Source organism: Sarcophilus harrisii, chromosome 4, assembly GCF_902635505.1.
Source record: "Sarcophilus harrisii chromosome 4, mSarHar1.11, whole genome shotgun sequence".
In the NCBI taxonomy this organism is placed as follows: Eukaryota; Metazoa; Chordata; class Mammalia; order Dasyuromorphia; family Dasyuridae; genus Sarcophilus; species Sarcophilus harrisii.
This window is the reverse complement of record NC_045429.1, coordinates 251,554,916-251,580,729: the sequence shown is the minus strand read 5'-3', so window position 1 is coordinate 251,580,729 and position 25,814 is coordinate 251,554,916. Positions and strand designations below refer to the sequence as shown.

General features: G+C 36.0%; 1 protein-coding gene across 2 annotated transcripts in view; it reads left to right on the top strand.

Annotated features, from left to right (window-relative positions):
• Nucleotides 1-5,361: 5,361 nt before the first annotated feature.
• BAG2 (BAG cochaperone 2) overlaps nucleotides 5,362-25,814 on the top strand; it is a 35,743-nt gene continuing 15,290 nt past the window's right edge. Inside the window, exons 1-2 of one of the 2 annotated variants that reach the window (XM_031964693.1) lie at nucleotides 5,362-5,438; nucleotides 5,758-5,891. In XM_031964693.1, coding sequence (XP_031820553.1) covers nucleotides 5,433-5,438; nucleotides 5,758-5,891 — 140 coding nt within the window. In that variant the 5' untranslated portion in view covers nucleotides 5,362-5,432. Of the gene's footprint in view, nucleotides 5,439-5,757; nucleotides 5,892-25,814 lie in introns of those variants that run through there. The other variant, XM_031964694.1, reaches the window with a different exon arrangement.

The window sequence follows — 25,814 nt, the reverse complement described above, 5'->3', positions numbered from 1 at the left end:
CAAAATACAACAGCACGTTTTATAATTTAATGCTGGAAACAAATTAGATACCTATCAATTGAGGGATGGCTAGAAAAATTATAATGAATATAATGGCATAATACTGCATAACATTGAAAAGCTGGACATGACAGAAGATATTCAGTGAATATTTCCAGGCATCTTTTCTTGACCCTGTCATATTTGACAGTTTTTATCAATGTCTTAGATAAAGGCATAAATGATACACATCAAATGTACAAGTGATCCAAAGTAGGGAGGGATAGCACAAGGAAGGATAACGGTGAATGACAGAATAAGGATGCAAATGATTTTTAACACATCACGCAATAAGCTAAATAAAAGATGAAATTGAATAGGAATAAGTGTAAAATCTTGAACTTGGATTTTAAAAAAACCTTTGCAAATATAATATGGAAAAAGCATCTTTAAATAGCAGTTCTTTCAAATATGGTAATGAATATAGGGATTTTAGTAGACTAAGGTCAAAGTGAGCAGCAGTTCAAAAAAAAGCTAATGTGTTATTGGGCTGCACTAAAAGCAATATAAATTTACAAGAGAAGGAGAATAATGCCAGTGTACTATGGGGTTGTGGACCATTGAGTTTAGTTCTATACCACCATTTAAGGACTGTCATTAACTAGTATCTAGAAGTAGGCACTACATGGTAAAGAACCTTGAGTCAAAGATATTCGGATTGGGGAGGAAGTAAGATGGACACAGTATCTTCAAGAATTTGAAGGGCTTTTTGTGGAAGGAAAATTGTATTCTGTTTAGCCCCTCGTTGTCAAATTGGAAACAATGGATAAGAAATTTCAGAGAGGCAAATTTTTCCTTGATGTCAGGAAAAAAAATATTCCTAACCAGCAGAACTTATCAAGATGGGGGACAGTTTCCCTTTCTTGGAAGTCTTCAATCAGGCTGGATGATCACCTGTCCAGTATGATGATTTCTTTTGTGTATAAATTAGATTCAAGCATATTCTAGAACCATCTGGCTCATGAAAACCAATTATTAAATTTTTAGTGTGAGAAATCTGCAAATTCTTCAAATCAGTTTCATTTGTTTTGTTGATTGTCAAAACTTATGAAAGTGATGAAGTAATGCAGATTGAATTTTAAAATGTGTCCATACATTTTTCTTCAGGTAGCCAGTTAAATATTTATTCCTGGTTGGACACCTGCAAACTACATATAATGACTAAAATAAACTATACAACAACAAAAAATTAAAACAATGCTATACAATTATAATGATTGATAGTTCAAGAGATATAAAAACGTACACACATACATACACACACACATAAGATGTCTTCTTTGCAAAAATCAGTGGTTTAAGGATGTAGAATAGCACAGTTGGACTTAAGTGACCTATTGGTTAGTTAAGTTGAACTTTTATTTATTCTTTGTTAGAGGGTTCTGGGTGCAGTTAGGTGGTGCAGTGGATAGAACATCAGCCCTGAAATCAGGAGAACCTCAGTTCAAATTTTACTTCAGACACTTCATACTTCCTAGCTGTGTGACCCTGGGCAAGTCACTTAACCCCAATTGCCTCAGCAAATAAAATAAAAGGGAGGCTTCTCTGGATGAAATAAAAGAGAAGGATATTAGAAGATGAAGTTAATGTAAGAAATGTATCAATAAAGAGTTAAAAGAAAAAAACTTTCCATGTTCTGACCCAGCAATCACACTTTTGGTAATGTACCCTCATAGAATTCAAGAACAGAAATGAAATTTCAATACATAACAAAATATTCATCACAAAGTTCTTTGTGGCAGCAGAAACTAGAAATAAAATGTGTTAATTGGTAAGTAAAATAACTCTTAAGTCATCTAAGCATAATGAAAAATGATTGTATAGTAAGAAAGGATGACAGAGGAAGTCAAACAATGGGAAAATTTGTAAGAACTGAAACAATAAAATATGCAGAACCAAGAGAAAACAACTATAAAAATGTTAATCAGCAAATTATTAAGAGGAACGTGAACTTTGAGCAGTAGAAGAGCCATTGAAGATCCCAGAGAAGATATAATGAAATACATACCCACTGCAGAAAAATAGGGGGCCACTAGAAAATAACAGTATATACATATCAGAAAGAGGTCTTTATCAGAGGTTTTGATTATTTTTCTTTTACCCAAGGGGAAAGTTCAGCATGGAAGGAACATGAATAATGGCTGATATGACAAAAGGCATCAATAAAATGTCTATCAAATTGCAGAAATAAGCAAAAATAGATTGGGGAACATAATCATGATCAATGTCTGTAACAGATTTAAAACAATATCTAAATTTTATATTAAAGACCAATATCTAATAATCAGTGAATCAACCATATTAGAATGGATAATTTATAAGAGAAAATGAAAATGGCAAATAATCATTTAATGCTTAGCCTCACTAATTTAAAAAAAAAAAACCAAAAAACTCCACTCAAACAATTGTGAGGTAACAAATAATACAATCCTGGCTCAATTGTGTAGAGAAATATATTCATACATTACTGGTAAAATTTCAAATTGCTCATGCAACAATCTCTTTAAAAGTAATAGTATTCTTTGGGAGTTATTTTTAAAAATCATATTTTATCTAATAAAATATGGGAAAATAGAATATTATCAAAAAGAAAAGAGCTATGAGCAAAAAGATTTTATTGCAGCATTATTTATAATTATGAAAACTGGTAAAAACCTAAATGTCAAAGGGGAAATTAATAAAATGATATATCAATTCAATATAATATGATGCAATTAAAATAAATGTGAAGAAAACAAATATGGAAAGATGAAATAATGTGGAACTTAAGAACAATATATTAAATGTATAAAAATTTAGGGGATTAGGAAGGGATGGGACTAAGGAGGAAAAGAAATAGACATTTGTATGATACCTATAGTATCAGGCATTTTGCTAAGCACTTTTACAAATATTATCCCATTTCATTTGATCTTCAAAACACTGTTCCAAGGGCAGGTATTATTATAATTCCCATTTTACAGTTGAGAAAACCGGGGCAAACAGTAATTAAGTGACTTGCCCAGGGTTATATAGTTACATAGTTAGTAATTATCTGAAACTGGATTTCCCTTCAGATCTGTTTTGATTTCAGGCCAGTCAGTATTCTTACTTCCTTGTGCTATTAGCTGCCTCCAAAAGGCAGAAAGGGATTAGCAAAATTAGAAGGGCACACAGGGAGAAACTGGTATGGATATCTTGTTTGTAAAAAGGCATTTTTTTTTAGCATAGCCATAAAACTATATTTGAATTGATTCTGTTGATATTTAAGGTCAAATTCATAATAGATTACTTAATGAAAAAAGTGAGGAGACAATGTGTGAGGCTTTAGTTTCTTTAAAAAAGAGGAATTTCTATGGCTATTATATAGGTTTCTTGAATCTCATTGATATAACATTGGACATTCATGACAAGTCACAAAGCATCTCCATTAAACTGTGTCAGCTATTGCACTCATTCATATTATTAGAAAGAATTAATTAAAATTACTTCAGTGAGAATGAATGGAACTGAAATAGTTTCTTGATAATCTGATTTACAAAACCATAGAATAAGGTGTCAAGATATTAGAAAAAACCATTTTCCAGAGGAAAGGCTCAGCAAGCAGGCTGTGTTCTAAACTTGGAATAATAATAATCCTTTGCATTCCCTCTCTAGATGATCTCAGAAGTAGCAAAATCCCAGAATTGTATTTTGTCATGAAACCCTACTATGAATCTAACTTGTCACATTGTTGCTGTTACCTCTTATTGGCAGGGATACAGCTCACTGCATAGCTATCAATATAAATACTGAGAGCTGCCCATACTTCCCTGGGTTTCCCCCTACTAGGGATGGGGCTCTTACACCTCTCCTTGCTTGTTAGTCATTTCTTTCACTTTGAACTTAAATTTCAGTTTGATTTTTGATTCTCTAGTCTCTAGCCTGCTTTGTTCCTTTCCGACCAATTCACATTTTAGAGGCTGGTTCCTGTCCCTTGACAAAGAAAGGTAACCTTAGTGGGGCTGGGAGGGTGGTTTATATGTCTTCCTCTTTTCAATCCCATACCTCTCAGTGACCCAGTCATTTCCGATATTTTGACACTATTGTTCACCTGGAAATTAGAGAACAGAATAATTTCCACTGACAGTAAGTTTCAAGCAAGTCTGTAATATTAAGGGTTTTCTACATTCTGATCAAAGTAGCTAGGAAGCTTAGTGGAGAACTTGACCAGTTCTAAAATCAGGAAGGCTCCTTTTATTGAGTTCAAATTTGACCTCAGACATTTACTAACTGTGTGACCCTGGGCAAGTCATTTAACCATTTTTGCCTCAGTTTCTTCTTTGTGAAATGAGCTAGAGAAGGAAATGCCAAACTACTACAGTATCTTTGCGAAGAAACCTCAAAAAGGGGTTAGGAAGTCAAAAATGTCTGAACATTTTCTACTCACAGTCCTAAACGCCGGGTACACAAAGCCACAAACAGGCTCGTTCTCTTAAGGAATTCACAGTCCCGCGGGTGACAACATATAATTTTTTTCATTGTAGATAGTGGAGACTAAGAAAGGCCTCTTGCAGGAGGCAAGATTTGAGCTGAGTTTTTAAGGAAGCCAGGAATCACAGGTGAGAAGGTGGAGGTTCTAAGCACTGGGGTGGGGATCGGGGACAGGGAAGGATAGAGAGAGTGGAGAGAGCAACAAACGAAAATATACAAAATTTTGGCAATGTTCTTTAGGCTTTTTCTCTCCTATCGCGTCACATCTTTTCCCCACCCCCACACAAGCTAAATAACCGAAGATAAAATATTTTCCTTATGATTTAGGATCATTTGAGGATCCTAAACAATTACTTAACTCTTTAAGCTTCCGATCGGGTTTAGATAACTTCCCTTTGGGAAGTTAAGTTTCATGAAGACAAATGAAGCACAGGGACTTCTGTGAGAAGCTTAAATTCATATATATATATATATATATATATATATATATATATATATATATATATATATACGTGTGTGTGTGTGTGTGTGTGTGTTCGTGTGTATTTGCGTGGCTTGCTTATTTAAATATTTGGTCTTTCAACCAACCCTGTTAATTTTCCCCTTTAATCTCAGACTGCACTGAAGGTGATTTCCATTGACTTCTCTTTACTTCTATCGGGTGGCTCCTAGGAGAATAAGGCAGCTGTTCTTTCCCCCCCCCCCCCCCCCCCCCCCCCCCCTTAACCCAACTGCGATCCCCACTGGAATGAGACAATCCCAGTTTGGCAGCTGTCGCGTCCTCCCACCTCCTTGGCTAAAGAGGGCTGGCTGGCCCCTGGGCCTCCCCCCCATGCCCTTCCCGGGGACAAGGCAAGCTCCTTCCTCCCCCGCTCAGAACTGCCCGGACGGCTTGGAAGGAAGCTCAGCCCGCGGTCACCTCCGCTGTCGGGGCCGGGGGGATGGAGGTGAATGCCGGCGGGAGTAGGGGGCTATCCCCTCTGGGACTGTGAGGGGGCGGGGGCCGCGGGGCAGACAGGCGGCTGTGTCCTTCTTTGGCCATGTTGTCAGCGGGTCCTGCCTGCCGGCCCGCGGCCTCTCATTGTAGGCGTCAGAGGGAGGAGGTGTCCGGAGCTGCCACTAGCGCGCGGTGGCCCGGGGGGATGAGGGAGGGGAAAAGGGAGGGGAAAAGGGAGGGAGAAAAAGAGGGAGGTGGTACTGCCGCCGCCGCCGCCGCCCGGTCGCGTAATCCCTTCCTCCTCCTTCCTCCTGCCGCTGTCCCTGCAGCCACAGCTGCCGAGCTGCCCCATGGCCCAGGCGAGGATCAACGCGAAAGCCAACGAGGGCCGGTTCTGTCGCTCTTCCTCCATGGCCGATCGCTCCAGCCGCCTGCTGGAGAGCTTGGACCAGCTGGAGCTCAGGTGAGTCGGGCAGGGAGGGAGGGAGGGAGGCACGCCCCGGGTCCCGGCAGGTCTCGTCCCGTGCACGTGCTCCCCGCCGGCCGCCCCGTAACCCGGGAACCCTCCCGGGGCCGGGGCTGGAACCTGGTCCTCCTGGCCCATCGCAGGGCTGCGAGCTTGGGCAAACGGCAGGGGCGGCGGAGGGGACGTTGTGGGACTGGGGGAATGAGGTGTTAGGCGGACGGGCCAGAGCACTTGCACATTTAGAGGAGGAGGGCAGATTTTAAAGAAAAGAGACGGAGGTGGGAGTGAGAGAAGGGAGACCTCTGGCTTTTTTTTCCCCTTTGGGTGGATTCACCAATCCACCTTTTTAAGGTTCCAGATGTATAATGAGGCTGGGGAGAGAGGGGGGCGGCGAAGTGAGTAAAAGACTGGCTTTTAGAGGCTGGAAGACTTGGGTTCAAATTCTGACACAGTCGAACTGAAGCATATTTTATACGTACAGTTTTTGTATACGTTTCATTAGAGCGTGTGTTCCTTGAGGGCAGGATCACAGTCAATATTAATCAATCAGCAATTGTTTATCAATCACCTATTAGGCACTAAATGATAAAGATACAAAGACAAAAGTGAAATAGTCCCTGCCCTGGATATTATACATAGACAAATATGTTCTATGTTTATATAGTAGAAATATGTCTATAAAGATAGTTTATAAAATATGTGCCTTTTTTTCTCCTTTTTGCCATTCTGTGTATCTTCAGGGCTTAGCACAATGCCTGTGCTACACTGCTGATATACAGTACTTAATGGCAAAAATCCCCAACCTCAATGCCTTAGGCAACTCACTTAAGACTAGTTTTCCACATTCTTGAACTCACAAGATTGGTCAGGAACAGAAACCTAAGTTATTCTTAGTGGAATTTTTTGGTGTGGAAATACTCTCCCCATGCATCAGATATACAACTTATCCATATCATAGTGTCAAAGAGTTGCTAGAAGAATGCTGAAAAGTTAAATGACTTTTGCCTGAATTTAAACTCACATTTTCCATACTCCAAAGTCAGTCTTGTGTTGAGTAATTTCATTGTTTGAGCATTCTTTTGGGTGGTTTGGCTACTTTTACACTCCCATTCCCATGATCCTTTTGGCCATTTGAATGTGGTATTTAAAAAAAAACAGATGGCACAATCTACTGTGACATCATCTGACTGATTATAGGCTTCAACAGCTGATTCTGAAATGTTCTTTTAATATCGTTTATATTAACTTGGGCTGCTGCTGTTTCTTCTTTAGTGGAGTTTGCAAAGTCACTGAAATAAGGTGTCCCAAAAGTTTTAGTGCAATTTAATTTTCAGTAAGTTAGAATTGCACTAAAACTTGTGGAATACCCCATAGATTGGTTATCTTAACTGCAGAAAACTGCAAAATGTTTGTTCACTCAAAACAAAAGATTATTTTTTTTTAAATGTGGAATAGCTCTACAGAGACTAGTAACAATGAGGTTGAAAGGAAACTGGCACATGGAAGGCTTTGCAGAATAAAATCAATATTTATTTTCATATTTATATAGCACCACATTGTACTAGTAGGGCCTTTTAAACAATCTGCCATTCTGATTTGATTTTATCTAAAGTTTATTCACAGGAATTTGGTGTTTGTGTATGTGAATCTACTTTTCTAATGACTATAAAAAAGTTTTGTCAAACACAGGAATAGATTTGCATAAAAATTCTAAAGTGTTAGTTAATAATAACATCAAAAATGTTTTCTATAAGAGTAGTAATGTATATTTATCCTAATATCCCTAATGATTTTTTTAAAGCTTTTGTGGCATAAACTTTAATAATGAGCAATTAGTTAAACTTAACCAAGGAAAGTATAAAGCGTTGTGCAAATTAAAGTACTAAGTAATAGTAAGCTATTTTCAAAGCAACAATAACTAACATTTGCTTGGCAGTTTTCAAGATTTGCAAAGCACTCTGCATACATTTGATTGAATCATTTGATTCTCCCAATTATTTTGTAAAGTAGTTACTATTATTTATTATCCCTTTTACAGATGGAGAAACTGAGGCTGAGGGAGACTGAATTGTCCAGGGTCGCATAGCTGGCATCTGAGGCTGGATTTTAAACCTAGTCTTCCTTCTTGAAGCTAGATAGCACAGTGGTTAGAAATGCTGGACTTTGAATTAGGAAGACCTGAATTCAAATGTGGCCTGACACTACTCACTTCTGTGACCCTAGGCAAATTTGTTTGCTTCAACTGTAAAACATGGATGATAAAACAGTATCTACTACTTTGCAAGGGTGTTTAGCACAGTGCCTGGCATGCAATAGGTGCTACATAAATGCTTATTCCCTTCCTTACTCCAAAGTCCAACACTGTCTATTGTTCCATCTAGCTGCGTACGATGGAACAAGGGAAAATAAATCTTTCATTTATAAAAAGATGTATAGGATTAATGAATGTATTCTCCTAGAAATGGAGCTTTATGGTATTGTTAGCCTAAGCAGCAGTGAGCCAGAAAGTGAGAGGAACCAAATCTCTATTCACAATTTTAATGACAAAAGCAAAAAAGGAGAATGACAGAAACTGCTATTTCTGTGTCTTTACTTTTCTTCCATTTTTACCCAGGATGAAACACATGAGGAATTGAAAATTAAAAGATTAGAGGATTAACAAAATAAATGTAGAATTTGTTACCAGCTTTCTATTAGGGGTTCAAAAAACTGGCAAGTCTGATTCTGATCATTGACTAAAGAAGATTTAAAAAAAAAATAAACCCAGAGGTTCTCCAACTTGGCCTCCTTTTAACTAGAGTGAGATTACTGCTTCTTGGTATTCAAATTTTGAAGGTGCTGTCAGTGGTAAGAGCCCTTCAAAGGTATAAACCTTAGCATCTAGTTAACAAGAATAATAAGTAGGAAGTTTCCAGAAAGCTCTGCTTCCCAGTGGTTATTCCAAGTATGATTCCAGTTCTGGCCTCACCTTGCTCCCATCGCCTTCAGGCAGCTTTTTCTCTCAGTGAGTGACCTTGCCGTGTCCTAGAGTCTCAAAACACTTTACCCCCTGGGGCACACATACATACAACCATTTGCTTTAGTACCAATATTCTGATTATATGTATCCTCATTTATCAAATAGCCCTGGTTGGCAAAAAGTTGGGGCTACCCTTTTTAAGGGTTTTAAGATCCTTTACCCAGTTTTAAGAGCCCTTTATTCTCAATTGAGAAACAAAAGATGTTTAAAAAAAAAAAGGTGGTAAGAGTATTTTTAATAGCGTTACTGAAAACCCATCCTTTCTGTGTCCGTTTGTACATGCTGAGTCATTGTCTCCAAACTTAGACTTTTAAAAATAAATAGTATTGTTTTAATTAACTCTTAAAACATGGTGGGTGCTGCCTACATAATGAAGCCCTACTTATATTCATGAGGTTTTATGTATAATCTTATCCTGTACTAACTTGTATATGCTATTGCAATCTCTGGAAGTTTCATAGATTATATTAAAGGTTTTGCTCTTTATTATAAGGTATAAGCCCTAATTAAATATTCACAACCTCATATTTGAACTGTTTTTGTTAGAATTATCTTAATTAGCAACTAGTTTCCTCACTTAAAAAAAAAAAAAAATCTTACCCGGCTACTCAAAATGCTAATAGTTAAGATTGTATGACAGAATTTCAAAAATTGATTTCCCCTTGGATACTCACATGGATTGGATGATCTCAGAAGTCTCTTCCAATGTCTCTTGTACTGTGGATCTAATTGTGGTTAGGGAACTTTCAGGAGACATGTTTCATGACTAATGATAATGTAATATGTGTAATCAGAATACTACCACCACCACCATTAGGTTATGCAATAGTAACTCATTGTGCTTTAAAGTTTAAAGAATTCCCCTCCCAACAACCCTGTGAATTAGGTAGGAAAAGAACACTAAGTCCCATAGAAATAAAGTGATTTACAATCCAGGAATGACTTCATGTAGAAGGTAGTGTTTGAACTGAGCCTTGGAGGAAAAAGAAATAGACGGGCAAGTGGAATGCATTCTGGGTATTCATGAACCAGCAGTGTTTATGAAGGGCTGTAATGTATAGAGAAAATGGAAAGGTAGAGTGGGGTCAGATTGGGAGATGCTTTATTTATTTATTTATTTATTTATTTATTTAATAGCCTTTTATTTACAAGATATATGCATGGGTAACTGGGAGAGGCTTTAAATAGTAAACAGAGGGGTTTGTATTTGATCCTAGAGGTAATAGGGAGCTACTAAAGTTTATTGAATAAACTTGGGTCAGACTGTAATGCCGGAGAAACTGAGGCAGGAGAGAGATTAGAGAGTTCTCAATATTTTATTAATTGGAAAGTATAATTGACTGGACAGGATTCTTGTCTCAAATTATCCAGTCAGATAAAGATATACTGGGACCTAAGAATCCATGTTGGTCCCAGGGTTGGGGAGACTGTCATCTCAAAGAATCCAGCAATCAATAGGAGCTGCCCAATTCCTTAAATAACCCTAGAAACAAAGAACCAAGAAAGCAAGAAGGCTTCTGTCAAGATGGGGGGAGACCATAAATCCTAAAAGCTCAGAGACAGGATGTCTGAATACCCAGAGATAAAGATGTCAGTGAGGTATCTTGGAATATTTTAGAGGGATATTGTAAATTCTTGAGGACAGGGAAGGGTCAGGAGTTCTGCTCTCTTGTTTACCTTGCTATCAATTTATAACCTTAGAGTAAACGGTTCCCAGTCTTAATAGACCAGAGTGGGTTTTTAGACTAAGGGGATTTAACAGAACAGCTGAGGAAACTGAGACAAAGGAAACTAGGTCAGGGAAACCGAGTCAGAACAGTTAAAGAGAACTGAGGCATAACAAGACCTACAATTTAAGGAATTTGCTTTGCTACTTGTGGATAGTTTGAGTAGAGAGAGACTTGAGTCAGAAAGACCAGTATGTATATCTGTGTGTGTGTGTATATATATATATATATATATATATATATATTTATATATATTTATATATGTGTGTGTATATGTAACACACATCTATGTACATATGCACATATTTTATAAACGTATCTTTATAGACATATTTCTACTATATAAACATAGACCGTATTTGTCTATGTATAATATCCAGGGCAGGGATTATTTCACTTTTGTCTTTGTATCCTTATCATTTAGTGCCTAATAGGTGATTGATAAATAATTGCTGATTGATTAATATTGACTGTGACCCTAGGCATGTCACAATCCCTCAATGGAATACAGAGCATGTGCTTGTCTGCATTGGTAAAAGGACTTTGTTCCACCATTGAAGTCACAGGTCCTCCCCTGAAAAAGTTCTAACTCATGTAGAACTCTTTATATCAAATTTCCTCTTCCTCTTGAACTTGCCAGTAAAAGAACTTGCTTATTTTAAAATGTCAATTAATTGTTCTAGAACATACTATATTACATATACAAATATATGTAAATTCTCATCTAAAGTCTGAAAATTTTTATATCTTCAAAAAGTAAGCTGTTTTAATTCTTTCCAGAAGAAAAAGGCTTACTCAAAGAAATTAGCTATGTGCTGTTTGATTACATTATTTTCTAATTAGGAGAACAGGAACCAACATTTTTTACAATTTTAAAAATCTTGTTCTTTTTTAGAAAAGAGAGTCATTAGTACTAATTATTCATTGTATTCAAATGTTTGATAAATGTAAACCGTGATATGATTAGCTTATAAATCATGCTTGATTTAGTCCTTGGCTTGAGTTGTGAAAGTCTGCTGATTAGTATTGTGCTTAATCAGTTGATTCAAGGAATTTTCCATTAATTCAAAAATATTGCAAATTTTAGTTTTCTATTTGAAAAATCACTGGAGAATAAAGTCGGAAGGGCTTCAGATCTGTGGAATAAAATATAAAAGCAAATTGACGTTTTGTTGTTATAAACTTTAAATTAAAATGATTTTTAAAAGTAAATTTAATTCAATTTGAAATAATCAAGTTAGATTAAACAAGAAATAGAATAGTATGAAAGTAAAATTTGCTCTAGAATCAGGAAATTGGGTTCAGTCCTACCTCTGATCATGAGCAGTTCACTTCATTTCTCTGAGCTTTGCTCATCTGTAAAATGGGAATGATAATATTTGTATTTCTTCATACCTTACTTAGCTTAAAAAGGCCAACTCCAGTCTTCCTGATCTATATTTTGCTATTGGATCCAGATGGCTCAGGGAGAAGAAAATAAGACTGGTAACTTTGTACAGGTCACAGTCACTTAAATCCAAATCACATGCATGTTCTGGGATCACCTCCCTGATGTCATCCTCTTCTTGGAGGCCAAAGGAGAAACAACAAGATCAGCTCTGCCGACCAATGTAGGGATGGTGTTTTACCGTATCTGTCTTATCAATGTATCTGCACACATCTCTACCACAGTAGTGTTACAAATTAAATATAATTTGCATACATAGACATGTATGTCTATGTATATATTCTGTACCTCAATGAAGTATAAGCTCCTTGAGAACAAGAACTTTCCCCATTGTCTAGGGCAGTACTTGGCATATAGTATAGTGGGCATTTAATATACATATTCATTAATTGATTGTGCCTCTGTTTTCTATCCAAAAAGATGGGTTACAAGTTCTTAACTCAGTAGTCAATGGCTAGATTTCAGGGGGTCCATGGGAAAAAATGAGGAAAATTACATCTATTTTAATTGGCTTCCTTTGTAATACTTTGTATTATTTTGCATTTAAAAACACTAATTTTTAAAATAGGACCATAGGGGTGTATAGGGGTATTCTCTCCACTGGTACATTTGGCAGCCTCTTTATGCCATCTCATCCTGTGATTCTTGCCCATGCAGAATGCAGCCAGTGTCCTGGAGATGTTCCTTCTAGGTCAGAGCTTCTCAACTTTTTCTGTGTCATGGATACTTTGTGCTAAGTACTGAACATACACATAAATACAAAATAAGAGCCTCATTTTTCAATGAGCTCACAGTATAATAGAGGAGATACCATGCAAACAACTACACAGATGAGATATATGCAAAAGAAATAGGAGGTAAGTTCAGAGGGAAGGCCCTAAGTCCCTAAGATAAGGGAAACTTGCTGAAACTAAAACCTGAAAGAGGAAAATAAGGAAGCAGAACATTCCAGAATTGTTGTGACATCCAATGAAAGTGCTCAGAGGTGGGAGATAGAATGTGAAATAGGCAAACAACGAGACCAGTATTACTCATGGAATATGTGAAGGAGAATAATGTGTAAGAAGACTGAAAAGGTAAGGAGAATCTAGGCTATAAAGGGCTTTAAAAGACAGGATTTTGTATTTGATCCTGGAAGTAAGAGGGAGCCACTGAAGTTGATTTAATTGGGGAATGGCATGGTCAGACTTGTACTTTATGAAGATTGATTTCACAGCAGAGTGAAAGAAGAAAGGAGGAAAGACTTGGGGTAGGGAGACCAACTAGCAGACACCTGCAATAATGCAGACAGGGGGTGATAAAAAGCCTAGACTAGGCTGGTGACAATGTTAGAACAGGAATTGGCAAATATTTGATATGAAAGAGCTCAATGAAATCATATTCCTGTTGAATAAAGTATTGAAATGGGAGGCAGTATAGTGTAGTGACAAAGGTATGTGTGGGGGTTTAGATGCATAAGATCTCAGTTTGAATTGTGATTTAGCCACTTATTTCCAGTGTAACTTTGTGCAAGCCACTTAATTTCTTTGGAATCATCCAGGAAAATGAGGGAAATGGTTTTTAAGGCTATTTCCAGCACCTATATGTATCATATTAAATCTTATATAAACTCTGCAGTAATTTAACAATACTATAGTACTGTAGTTTATACTCATAAATGTAAAATGTTCTCAAGTGTTTTATATTCAATCTGTTTTACCATCTGTTTTTTTATGTTCTTTCATGTAAAAAATTCTTACGTAACATGAAAGCAATATTATGTCAGACATTATATGAACTGTAGCATATATTATAAACACTGGTTTAAAGTTTATAATATTTTAAATCATAATTGTAGCATGCTGAAAAGTTTTATTTTGGTTTGTTTTTTATTAATAGGCTTTCATTGTGATGACAACCTTTCTTTTTAGAATATCTCTTTAAATGTTTTTTTTTTTTTTCAGTAAAGTTTGTTCTTTTCTGTTCCAGTTTTCAAGAATAGCATCTTCTAACCGTGAATTTCTACTTTAATTCTAGTCGCCATGTTTTAATTTGAGGAGAAATTTTTCTTAGAGTTAATTATAACATGCATTATAATTTTATAACCTATGGTCAGGAATTTTGCAAAAATGGTTATGGAGTACCCAAAAATGTTAGTAATGGGGATGAAAGGAATCTTAGTAAGGCCTGAGCACTACCAAATGGGACAATGCATTTCAAATTCCCCATTGTCATTATGGCCTAAGTCATACATTCATATTTTCTTTAATTCAGCATTTATTAACCACTTTCTGTATTCCATGCCCGATGCTAATATTTTCATTGAGATGGTTATGCATTTAGCTTTTGAACACTTATCCATTGCTGTTGAATTGTTTCATTTGATATATGGGAATATAATGGCTAATATTTACATAGCACTTATTATGTGCCAAGGAACTATGCTAAGGGCTTTCTTTATAATTATTATCTTGATTGAACACTATAATAACCCTGGGATGTAGTTGCAATTTTACAGAGAAACTGAGGCAAAAAAAGTTGCATGACTTATTCAAGGTCACACAGTTGGTAAGTATCTGATTCTAGACTGAACTCAGGTCTTCTTGACTCCAGGCCTAGTGTCCTATCCCCTGTACCACCTAGCTTGCAAAAAAAAAAAAATTTTTTTTTACATGTATGTGTGTTGTGTGTGTGTAAAAAACATAAAACATAAAAAATATAATTTACACATATATACACATGCATACATATGTATGTTTAAACTTTAAATATTTACTGCTTTAAAATTTGTAATCACTCTGTATATTATCCATTTTGATTTTCACAACAACCTTGTGAGGTAGGTAGTGTCCATTTTATAGATGATAAAGCTGAGGGGCCAAGAGGATATGGCTTACTTAGAGTAACAAAGCTAGAAGCTATGTTAACATGTTTAGCATGATAATATAGCTAGTAGCTCTTACCACTAGTAACTGAGGCAGTATTTAAACTCAGGTCATCTGCCTACAATTGAGTCTTTTGGATTACTAGGTCAGTAAACCACTGCCCTATATTTTTCCTAGAAAAATATCAGTTCCCTACACAGCAGATTCTTGAATTGTTTACACAGAACAAAGTGAGGAGGAGTGATAGAAGGTTTGAAACCCTGGGCCAAATGGCCACACACACCACTAAGGATTTGCTTTGAAGAGAAAACTTTTAAATGGTAGGCAAGCGTGCGCCATCCACTTTTCTGTCTTCACGAGATTCCCCCTGCCAAGTTCTACTATTTGTAGCTTGTGCAGGGAGGGCAGGAGGCATATGTCATGGCAGGGGATGTCTGGAACTGGCCATTCTCCTTCTGGCTCTAATTCCTATTTTAGTCACAACTGCTATAAGAGCATAGTCTGGGCTGGAGGCAAGGAAGGAACTGAACTGAGTGGCTCTGAGCTGCCTGGGAGGGCCTGAAAGTGTCCAGAACAATGGCAGGAGTGAACCACTGCCAATGCCCTTCATCTGGGGCTGTGCTTCTTTAAGAACCTGTTGAATTCGTGAAGGTTTTTTGGTTTGTATTATAACTTTTGTTTTTATGTCACAGTGATTTTGGGGTACTGCCCCTGCCCTTGGACTCTCTTTTGTAACATTACACAATCCCAAACTAATATTTAAGCAAAAACAACAGATAAAATGATAATTTATGCTTGTAAAATGTCATTTATTTCATTGCTAAGAGGAGGGAAGTAAATTTCATTTTCTGTTCCTGAGACCAATTTTGGCAACTTCAAAGATCATTAGGTAAAAAACAAAAGTTTGAGGTGTAGTTACAGTGTGGTTTCTTCCCTATAGGATTATTTATAGCAACCCTGGCATTGAAACTGAAAGCAGAAATTTTTGCATAATTCTTATTTCTCTGTTGTTCAGGCTGGTTGCCTCCCAAATTCCCCTTTCTTGTACTAAGGTATGTCTCCCCTCTCTCTGACTTTCATTTTACTTTATTACATTCTCTGTTCTGTGGAACCCTCTAATCCATCCACTTCCTTGAATTAGGTAATACTGGAAAAATGAGCATCTAAGAGTTGTCCAGCAGACACTTTAAGTGAACCTACAGAAATTAATTTTACATCATACTGCTTTTATTTAATTAACTCATTCATTTTAGTCAGCTATTTAGAAGTCTGCAGAACACTAAAAATAATGAAAGGAGGATAGTAGTAGTCGAATTAATGCACATGAAATCAACAAAAAGCATGAACCAAGGACAGGATTTGGTCTGTGGCCTCTCCTGCTACATGACTACTTTAAGCTCGTTGGTGTAATGACAGAGCTTGCTTCCTTGACTCTTAAAACCTATTTGCTTGTCCCAGCTCTGCCAGAGAGATCTAATTCAACTCCTTCAGATATGTAAGGGCCATTCCATTTCCTCTGACCCTCATCTGGTTGCCTCAATTTACATCATTTTTTTCCATTAAGCAAGATTCCAAGAGAACTTAGGTTATATTTTAAGTATCAGAGGAGGTTGGCATAGTGGAAAAATCACTGCATTTGGAATCAAAGGAACTGCTAATTGTCATCTGTATGAGTTGAAGCAAATTACCTAATCTCTCTGAGACTCCATTTTCTCATCTGTATAATGAAGAGACAGGGCTAGAAGGCCCCCAAGACCCCTTCTAGCTCTAAATCTACTAGCTTTTGTTGTAGTTGAACTACATACACACATACACACACACACACACACACACACACACTTATATATTATAAACTTTGATGAAAAACATCTCAATTTTTATCTTTTAACATATTTTGTTTAAATGTGATACTATGATACTCTGATATGTTTGTCAGTTTAGACCATAAAACTACAGAACTTTTTTTTTAAGTTAATATTTTAATGTTAGATCACATTCATTTCCCAGTATATTCCCCTTCCTTCCCTCAACCAGTCATCCCTTATAGCAAATGAGTGTTTTAAAGGAGGATAAAAAATTAAGCTAACACATTTACCAACTACATCAATATGTGCTGTTAGAACTTTTTAAAAAGTCATCAAACATACATCTGAACATAAATATCCAAATGTTGTCCCTTCAAAGGAGTTTACCTAGAAACACATGCACATTCTAGTAGTGCTGCCATCATTGCAAACAACTTTAGAATTCCTCTTTTGGAATTGCCTTCAGAGTCAGAGCCACTTTGTTTTGGATAGATTTCATCCTTTGAGGCTGGATTTAAGTTTTGGAGAGAAACAAAAGTCATCCAGCCAAGTCTGATGAATAAAGTGGATGGTCAAGTCTGTCTACTGCCATTTTTGGTTTGGAGAAGTTGAAGTGGAAAATGATGTGAGAGCTTAAAGTATTGAAACTGTCGTCAGAGACTCATAAACTATTCTGTATAAAAAAGACATACCTGTGCATCTGAGTAATCTCACATTGTTTAGTTAGCTGGAGGCTTAGTGCTGGCCTTTGTGATTTCACAAAACCTGTTTTTTTCTTTGTGTTTACTTACCTTTTTAGCATTAAGAGCTAATGCAAGATTGCTCCAGAAAATTAGAGTTCTTAATGTGCTTCAGAAACCCAACTTGTACCCCACCCACACTGTTAAAAGTGAATTTTCATCTTACCTTTCAGTACTATGATTAAAATAACATATATGTCCACAAGTTTATAAAATCATATAATAGACTGAGTATATTCAGTATTTATCTTCTTTGAAATTGTCAGACTTTTTATAAATTCACTTTTTTTTTTTCATCCAGACCTCTAATTTCATCAGTTGCAGGGAGCTAGCTGCTGTTGAAGAAATGCATTCTGTGAATACAGATCAACAACTGTTCTGAAACATGTATTTTTGTAGAGTTTTTCATATAATATTTTATGGGAGGCACTAAGAGCTTAAGTTCAGGGGCTACATGTAGGTCATTAGTCATCCGAGGCAAGACTTGAACTTAGGTCTTTTTGATGCTGAGATCTGATCTGTATCCACTATGTCAGGCTGCCACCTTTAACATTCGCTTTTAGTATATGCCTTACTATTACTTGTCTGTCAATTAAAGTCTTTGAATATGACATTAATAGTCTGCCAACTGTTCGAAATTCCTTGGGGGAGATGAGGATTCAAATGAACTAGTAAAATTCTCAGTGCCAAGTGGGAGATACAATATGTAGCTGTCTGGACAATCTTGGGATTGTTATATGGATAATGCTATAAATGACATCTGCTTTTCTTAATTTATTTTTGCTTCTATTTGACAGCATATTATCATGAACATCATTTAATGTCTCATGTGTGCAAAGTACAGAGCTAAGTACACATAGCTTCTTTTGTTTAGTGACCAGTAACCCTCATTATAGACTCCCTTATCTTCCTATTTCTTCCCCCTTTCCCTTTTTTTTTTCATTCACAGAAAAGCACTAGCCTTGACTCAAAGGTGATCTGGATCACCAGATATTTGGGACTACAAGTTTGAGGGTCAGTATACAAATAATATTTTATATGAAAAGTGTAGGATTGTAGGAAATTGGAGCTAAGTTATAAGCAGTGTTCTGAATAAGAGACAAACATTAAATTTTTTGATACATATAGATGAAAAGAGAAAATGGGAGGGAGAAAAAGTTAAAGCAGATTGGTAGACAAATAAGTATATAGATATGTAGTTTCTGAGATTATGATTTCATAAAATGCATTTAAGCAGAGAAGAGGTAAGGGAACAAGCATTATGTGCCAGGCATGGTGCTTAGCACTTTACAAATATATCATTAGAGTATTTGCACATTGTTTAGTTAAGTGTGGATTTATTTGGAACTCCCAATGTGGAAACTTCAGCCACTGATATAGATTGGCAAAACATCTGTAATTTCTTGTCTTAGTTTCATGAGCCACCAAGAAGTTAAATGCCTTGTTCAAGAACATACAACTATTACATGCCAGAAGCAGGACTAAAACTCAAGTTTTACTAACTTCAAGGCCAGCCTTCTATCCATTATACATATTTACTTTCATATTTACTATGTAAGTGTTAATTTGTACATACATATTGGATCAAGATAAAATTTATGCAAATATAAATATATACAAGAATTACTCTTTTAATTGTTTTATTTTTTCTGGTTATGTATGTATATTAACTTTTTAAACTTTTAAATTAACTTTTTTATGAATCATGTGGAGAGAGAAAAATCAATAAAAGGGAAAAAAAAAAACACACAGAAAAGACAAACAGAAAAAAAAAGTGATCATAGCACGGGTTGATTTACATTCAGTCTCCATAGTTCTCTTTCTGGATACAGATGGCATTTTCTATCCAAAGTTTATTGGGATTGTCTTGAACAAGTTATTCTTAGTTATTCTTGAGAATATGAACTATTACTAGGTTATATGCCACATCCATGAATCTTTGTTCCCCACTATCAATAATGGCTTTTCTTTTTGAATGTCATTTAGTGGTTAGTTTGTCATACCTAAAATAGTTATGATGTGATTATTACCTATTGTAGTTGTCTCTATCTATGTCTCTTTCTGTCTCTGTCTCTCTCTCTCTTTATACATATATTATATCTTATCCCTTTACTAGACTGTTCTACAAGATCAGGAATAACATAGTTTCTAAAATGTATGTCTCCCCTAGACACTGTCTTACATGAAGAGACTGTTCTTCTTACCAAAGAAGACTTCTACAGTGCACAGTGACCCCCTTCCATCACATCTTCAGCAGATTGTCCTTGTCACAGCCTCTTACTTATTTTCAGTCTCCTTACACTGGCTTCTTCTCTACTGCCTGCTTATATAGTCTCCATCCATAAAAAACCAAACCCTATAAACCCTCACTTCATCCATCCATCCATCCATTCCCATTACATTTCTCTTTTGAAGCTAAACTCCTTAAGACCATCTGCTCTGGACATTTTGGCTTCATTTTCTCTCACTCTTTTTAGCTTGCTACATTCTGATTTATAATCTCATCATTCAAGGGAAATTGCACTTTTCGAAGTTGCCAAATATAAAGGCTTTTTTTTTTTTTTTTTAAGTCATCATTATTGATCTCACTGTAGTTTTGGATAGCTTCTTCCCTCCAGGTTTTCATGACACAATTCCCTCCCAGTTTTCCCATTCTGATTGCCCCTCAGCTTCCTTTGCCAGATCTTTGTCCAGATCACACCCACTAAAGGTAAATCTCCTCAAGGACTCTGTCCTGGGCCCTCTTTTCTTCTTCCTCTCTACTGTTTCAGTTGGTAACATCATCATCTCCCACAGATTCAGTGATCATCTCTAGGCTAAGGATAGTCTCTAGGCTAAGGATTCTCAGATCTACTTAGTCAGCTCTGACTATCTCCTAAACTTCAGACTTACATCTCCAACTGATTATTAGGGATCTTGAATTGGATGTCCCATAGACATTTTAAATGCAACATAACCAAAACTAAACTCATTATCTTTCCCAAAAAAAATTCCTAACTGCCTTGTTACTGCTGAAGGCATCACCACCCTCCCAGTTATCCAGGCTTATAAAATCTAGTGTCATCCTTCACTCCTCACTCTCTCTCAATTCATATCCATTCTGTTATAAAGTTCTGTCAATCTACTTTCATGACATCTCTTGTATATCTCATCCTTCTTTTCTACATTGCCACCAAGTTGGTACAGGGCCCACATCACCTCACATCTAGATTAATTGCAATAGACTGCTTTTCAGTTTTCTTGCCTTTTAAAGTCTTTCCTCACTCAAGTCTATTTTCCACTCAGCTGTCAAGTTAATCTTTCTAATGCACGTCTAACCATGTTATGCCCCTAATTTAGTAAATTCCAGTGGATCCTGACTACTTCTTGGATAAAATATAAAATCCTCTGTTTGATGTGCAAAGTCCTTCACAGTCTAGTTTCCCCCTCCTACATTTCCATTCTTCATTTAAATTTTTTTAATTGTAGAAATATGTTTAGAAGAATTACACATGCTTAATCTATATTGGATTACTTGCTGTCTAGGGGAGAGGCATGGGGGAAGAGAGGGAGAAAAATTTGAAACGCAAGTTTTTGCAAGATAGCGTGTTAAAAATTATCTTTGCATGTATTTTGAAAAATAAAAAGCTATTACTATTTTAAAATTTATTTTCAGATTTGTATTCTCTCCAAGCAAGAAAAACAAAACCTGTTACAAACATCTATAGCCAAAAAATACACAGACAAAACAAAACCCTACTTGTTTTTTTTTTTAAGTCTCAGTCTATACTCAGACTTTTTATTCTTTCCAATTTTCTTATACCTTAGTATTCCTGACATAATTTGTGATCCAGTGACTATGGTTTTCTTCCTGTTTCTTACATAAGACACTCTCATCTCCAGGCTATGGAGATTTTCATTAGATATTCCTTATGAGTGAAATATATTCCCCTCTTAATCTTTGTCTTCTGGCTTACTTCAAATTCCATCTTTTATAAGAAAGGTTTCTTGGTTGCCCTTGATATTAGTGCCTTCCCTATGGTCATTTTAACTGATATATATTGTTTGAATATATTTATTTTTGTGGTATCTCCCTAAAAAGAGGGATTATTGTTTAACCTTCTTTTTGTATCCTTACTGCTTAGCACAGTGCCTAACACTTAATGACAGATTGATTAATAAATCTTGGTTGGATTGAATTGAATTGAAATGATTAGAAAAAGGATACTAGCTATTATGACCCTAGTTTTATCTTTTGTACAACTGTACAAAATACAATAGGATTTGGCTTACACCTATATGTATGTGTACACATATCCACACATATACATAATACACATATCTGTCTATGTATCTCCAGTTATGAGCATCCATTATGCCTCCAATATCTGTGCTTACATCTCATATCTGGGATTCGAGATAATAACTGTAAACCTTCTGCTTAATGGGTAGAGAGCTGGATCTGGAATCAAGAAGACCTGAGTTTAAAATCCACCTTCAGATACATAATAGCTATATGATGCTAGGGAAGTCATTTAACCTGTATTTGACTTAATTCACTGGAGAAGGAAATGGAAAATCATACCAGTATCTTTGCCAAGAAAACCCCATGAATAATATGGTCCAATGAGTCACAAAGAGTTGGACATAATTGAATAACAACAATAAATATTTGCATATATATGTTTTATATATACTAGATTAACGTGGGAGTTTTAAGAAAAAACTTAAAAGGCAAACCTAATCTCTTTATTTACTTTGTTGTCTGATAATGCCTTGTGTATGTATATCATTTGTGTTTTTCATTCTACTTTCATGTGCATTATCTTATTTGATCCCCACAAAACAGGATTGGAGATAGATTGGACAGGTTTCTTTATCTCCATTTAATGGATAAGGATACTGAGTATAACACAGCAAAATGTTTGTCCATAGTTCCATTACTTATTAGTAGCAGAACTGACTCTAGAAACATGGCTTTAGAAAAATTTTATGTTGAGATCAAACATGTAAATCAACAAAGGGATTTTGAATTTGTAGTCTTTTTCAGAAGATGAGACTGAATTATTAGTAAGACAGATGGTGGATCACAAAGGAGACAAGTGAATAGTGAATAAGACATCAGAAGTTGAACTAGTTATTTTGTGACCTTATTTCTTGCCACTTGTTTCCTCATGTTTATACTTATGCTTTACTTAACGAATATACTAATATGAGTTTTAATCAATAAAAATAGAGAACATTTTAAAAAATGTTGAGCATATTCTAATTCTTTAATTATAAAAGAAATAAAGGTGAATATGATTTGGTAAAAGGGGCATTGAACATAAAGTCACAAGATCTGACTTTGATCCTTCCTCTACCACTTAACAGTTGTGTGACTGGTCAAGTAGCAAGTTTTATAACCTTTTTATGTCTCAATTATTTCATATGCAAAATAATGGAGTTATTAGATTACCTGATCTCTGAGGTTCTTTAAAATTCTAAATTAATAGTAGATAGATACATACATATATTTGTATCTTGGAAAAGAAGACATTGAAATCTCAGAAATTAGGGAGCTTGGGCTGCATTCTACCTGTGACATTTATTACCTATGGTTTTTGGTAAGTCTGATCTCTCTGGGCCTTAGTTACACCATCTGCAAAATGAGCAAATTGGACCAAATAGCATCTGAGGTCCCTTCTAACTCCAGCTCTTAGGATCTTAAGGATCCTATCTATTAAAATGTGATGTTTGTTCTTTTTTCTTGGTTTCATCTTGAATTCTTTTTTTAAATCTCTATATTATTATTTGACATAGGTGGCACAGTATATAGAGCACTGGGCCAAGAGCCAAGAAGATTTGGATTCAAATCCAGACTCAGATAATTTACTTGGCTCTGTGACCCTGGGGCAGGCATTTAATCTATGGCTTCAATTGTAAAATGGGGATTAAAAAAAAAAAACAACAGTATCTACCTCCCATGATAGTTGTGAGGATCAAGTGAGATAATGATTGTGAAGTGCTCCTTAGCACAGTGATTAGCGCCTACTATTTGCTATATAAATGCTAAATACTATTGTCATCATTATTATTAGTTTAGCTGTTGATTAAGGCCATTCTGTTTCCCTTCCTACTTTGCATGGATTGTAATCTGCAGCATGAGATTGTGAGACCCAGGAACAGCATTGTATTCCAGGCAGTTGTCCTTGCTTCAAACAGCATTGTCCAGAGGAGTAACCCCAATGGAGATATGATTGGGTAACTGGATCTGTAAGTGATTCAGCTTCCACCCCTAGTTACCTTTTCTGAAGTCCCAGAAAACAAAGATCTCATCACCAAAATCCTTGGTATCAAATAAATGGTTTATTAGCAAAAATGGGCATGATTTTATCAATTAAAAGAATATTAAGGATGTATTTCCATACCACCTTATCTTCCCCTCTTTATTCCAGCCAAACTGGATTACTTGCCATCCAGAACAATATACCTTCCCATTTGCAATAAGGACCATTGAGCAATAAGGACTATTTTCTGTCTATCCTGATGAAAAATTTTCCTACTTATGCCATGTGCCTATATTAGAGCAGAGATTGTTTCAATGTTCTATTTTTGTCCTTAGCACTTATAGCATAATGCCTTTGCATACAGTATTTAATAAATGCTTTTTCATTCATTCATTCACTCACAGAATTGTCCAGGCTGCAGCATATCAGTAAGTATAGGAAAAACTCTTTACCAAGAGATGTCAGGTGCACATAGCAACATGACTCCAAATGACATCTATGTGAGAAGAATGCCAGCTGCAAATTTATTTCTGTTGCAATTTATGAATTTTGAATGTGTCTATGACACACAGATAACACTAGATGGCCCTCAAGATCAGATTCAATAATTTTTTTACTAAAGCTATGTTTTTATGCAGACCTAGAAAGTTCCATCAGTGAAACCTTTGGGGACTTGGATGTGGAAATTGAAATGAGAATTAGTTAGGCATAGAAGAAAATGAAATTTTACCAACATTAAGTCACTTAATTGGGGCAAAGCAGGAGAGAAAGAACATCCATTAGAGACCAGTTTGTTGCAGCCCATGTCAGTAAAGCTGTAGTAATACTGAAACTAGTAAGCATATGTTCTCTAGAGTGTTTAATTTCTTTCACTTTTGCAGTTGTCCTTTTGATGATTGGAAGAGATTAACAGCATGAGAAAAAGATGTTCAAATGCAGAAATGAAGGGGAAAGAGGCACCATATTCCTGAATTATAGGCTCCTTTGCTCAGGTTTAGAAGAAGTTTGGGTATTTGCTAGAATTTTTTTGATGGTTATGAAGATCATTTTGCTGTGAGGGGAAAAAAAGGATTTTCAGAACTGTGAAAATGGCTTTCTCTAAAATTCTTAATGTAGTACAGTACAAGACTTCACCTGTATCCTCCTTCACATAGTATTATGACTTTAGAATCAGAAGTCCTGGGTTTGAATCCCTTCTTTTCTACTTAACTGGGCAAGTCACTTCAAGTATGAGAGCTTTTTTAAAATGAGATGGGCTGAGAGGAATGGACTAAATGACTCATTTCATCTCTAAAACCATATAAATCTGTGATCCTACAATCTTTTTTTCCTCTCTTATTTTTAAAAGTCATTATTCCTAAGATTAAAGCTAATATCCTCCCTCTCTTTGTGAAAGTACACATATATACATTATGCACATAAATATACAATTGAACAGAATGAAGTGATTGGTTTGGGATTCTTCCAAGTTCTTTTCAGTGGCTTTAAGCTTCTCCTTGAAATAAAGGCCCATATTTTAATCCTAATACTCCTCTGGTGATTGTGTGACATTGAATCGGAGAACACTATGACTCTGTGAAGAGCTGATGTTGAGAATTCCCCAGTGGGGCAGTGAAGAAATCTGTGGCAGGCATGAGCAGGCAGAAACACGTAATACTGCAGGATTTATGGGAAAGTGATGTAAGAGTTGTCAGCAAAGAAAAGTATAATTGGGTACTCTTTCCTGAAGGGAACACTCTAAAAGATATTGCAAAGGGAGTTCATGAAACTAATTTTTAACAGTGCTGCTTTTTGTGAATTACTTCTCATCACTGTCATCAGAACTGATCTTAAAAGAGAGTAGAGGTCATGCTAGTGTTAGCTGCCCAGTTTCAGGCACATAAAAGAAGGTCCAGATAGGGGATTGTTTTCAGAAATGAAAACCATCTGGCCTCTGGACAAAATTTAGGTTGGGACAGACAGGAGTAAAGAATCTGATCCTCACATGGCCCTCCTACAAACATGGAACAAGATGGGACAGTGCAGTCATATGAGACTGTATGGTACCCGTATGCCTAAAGTTAATTATCA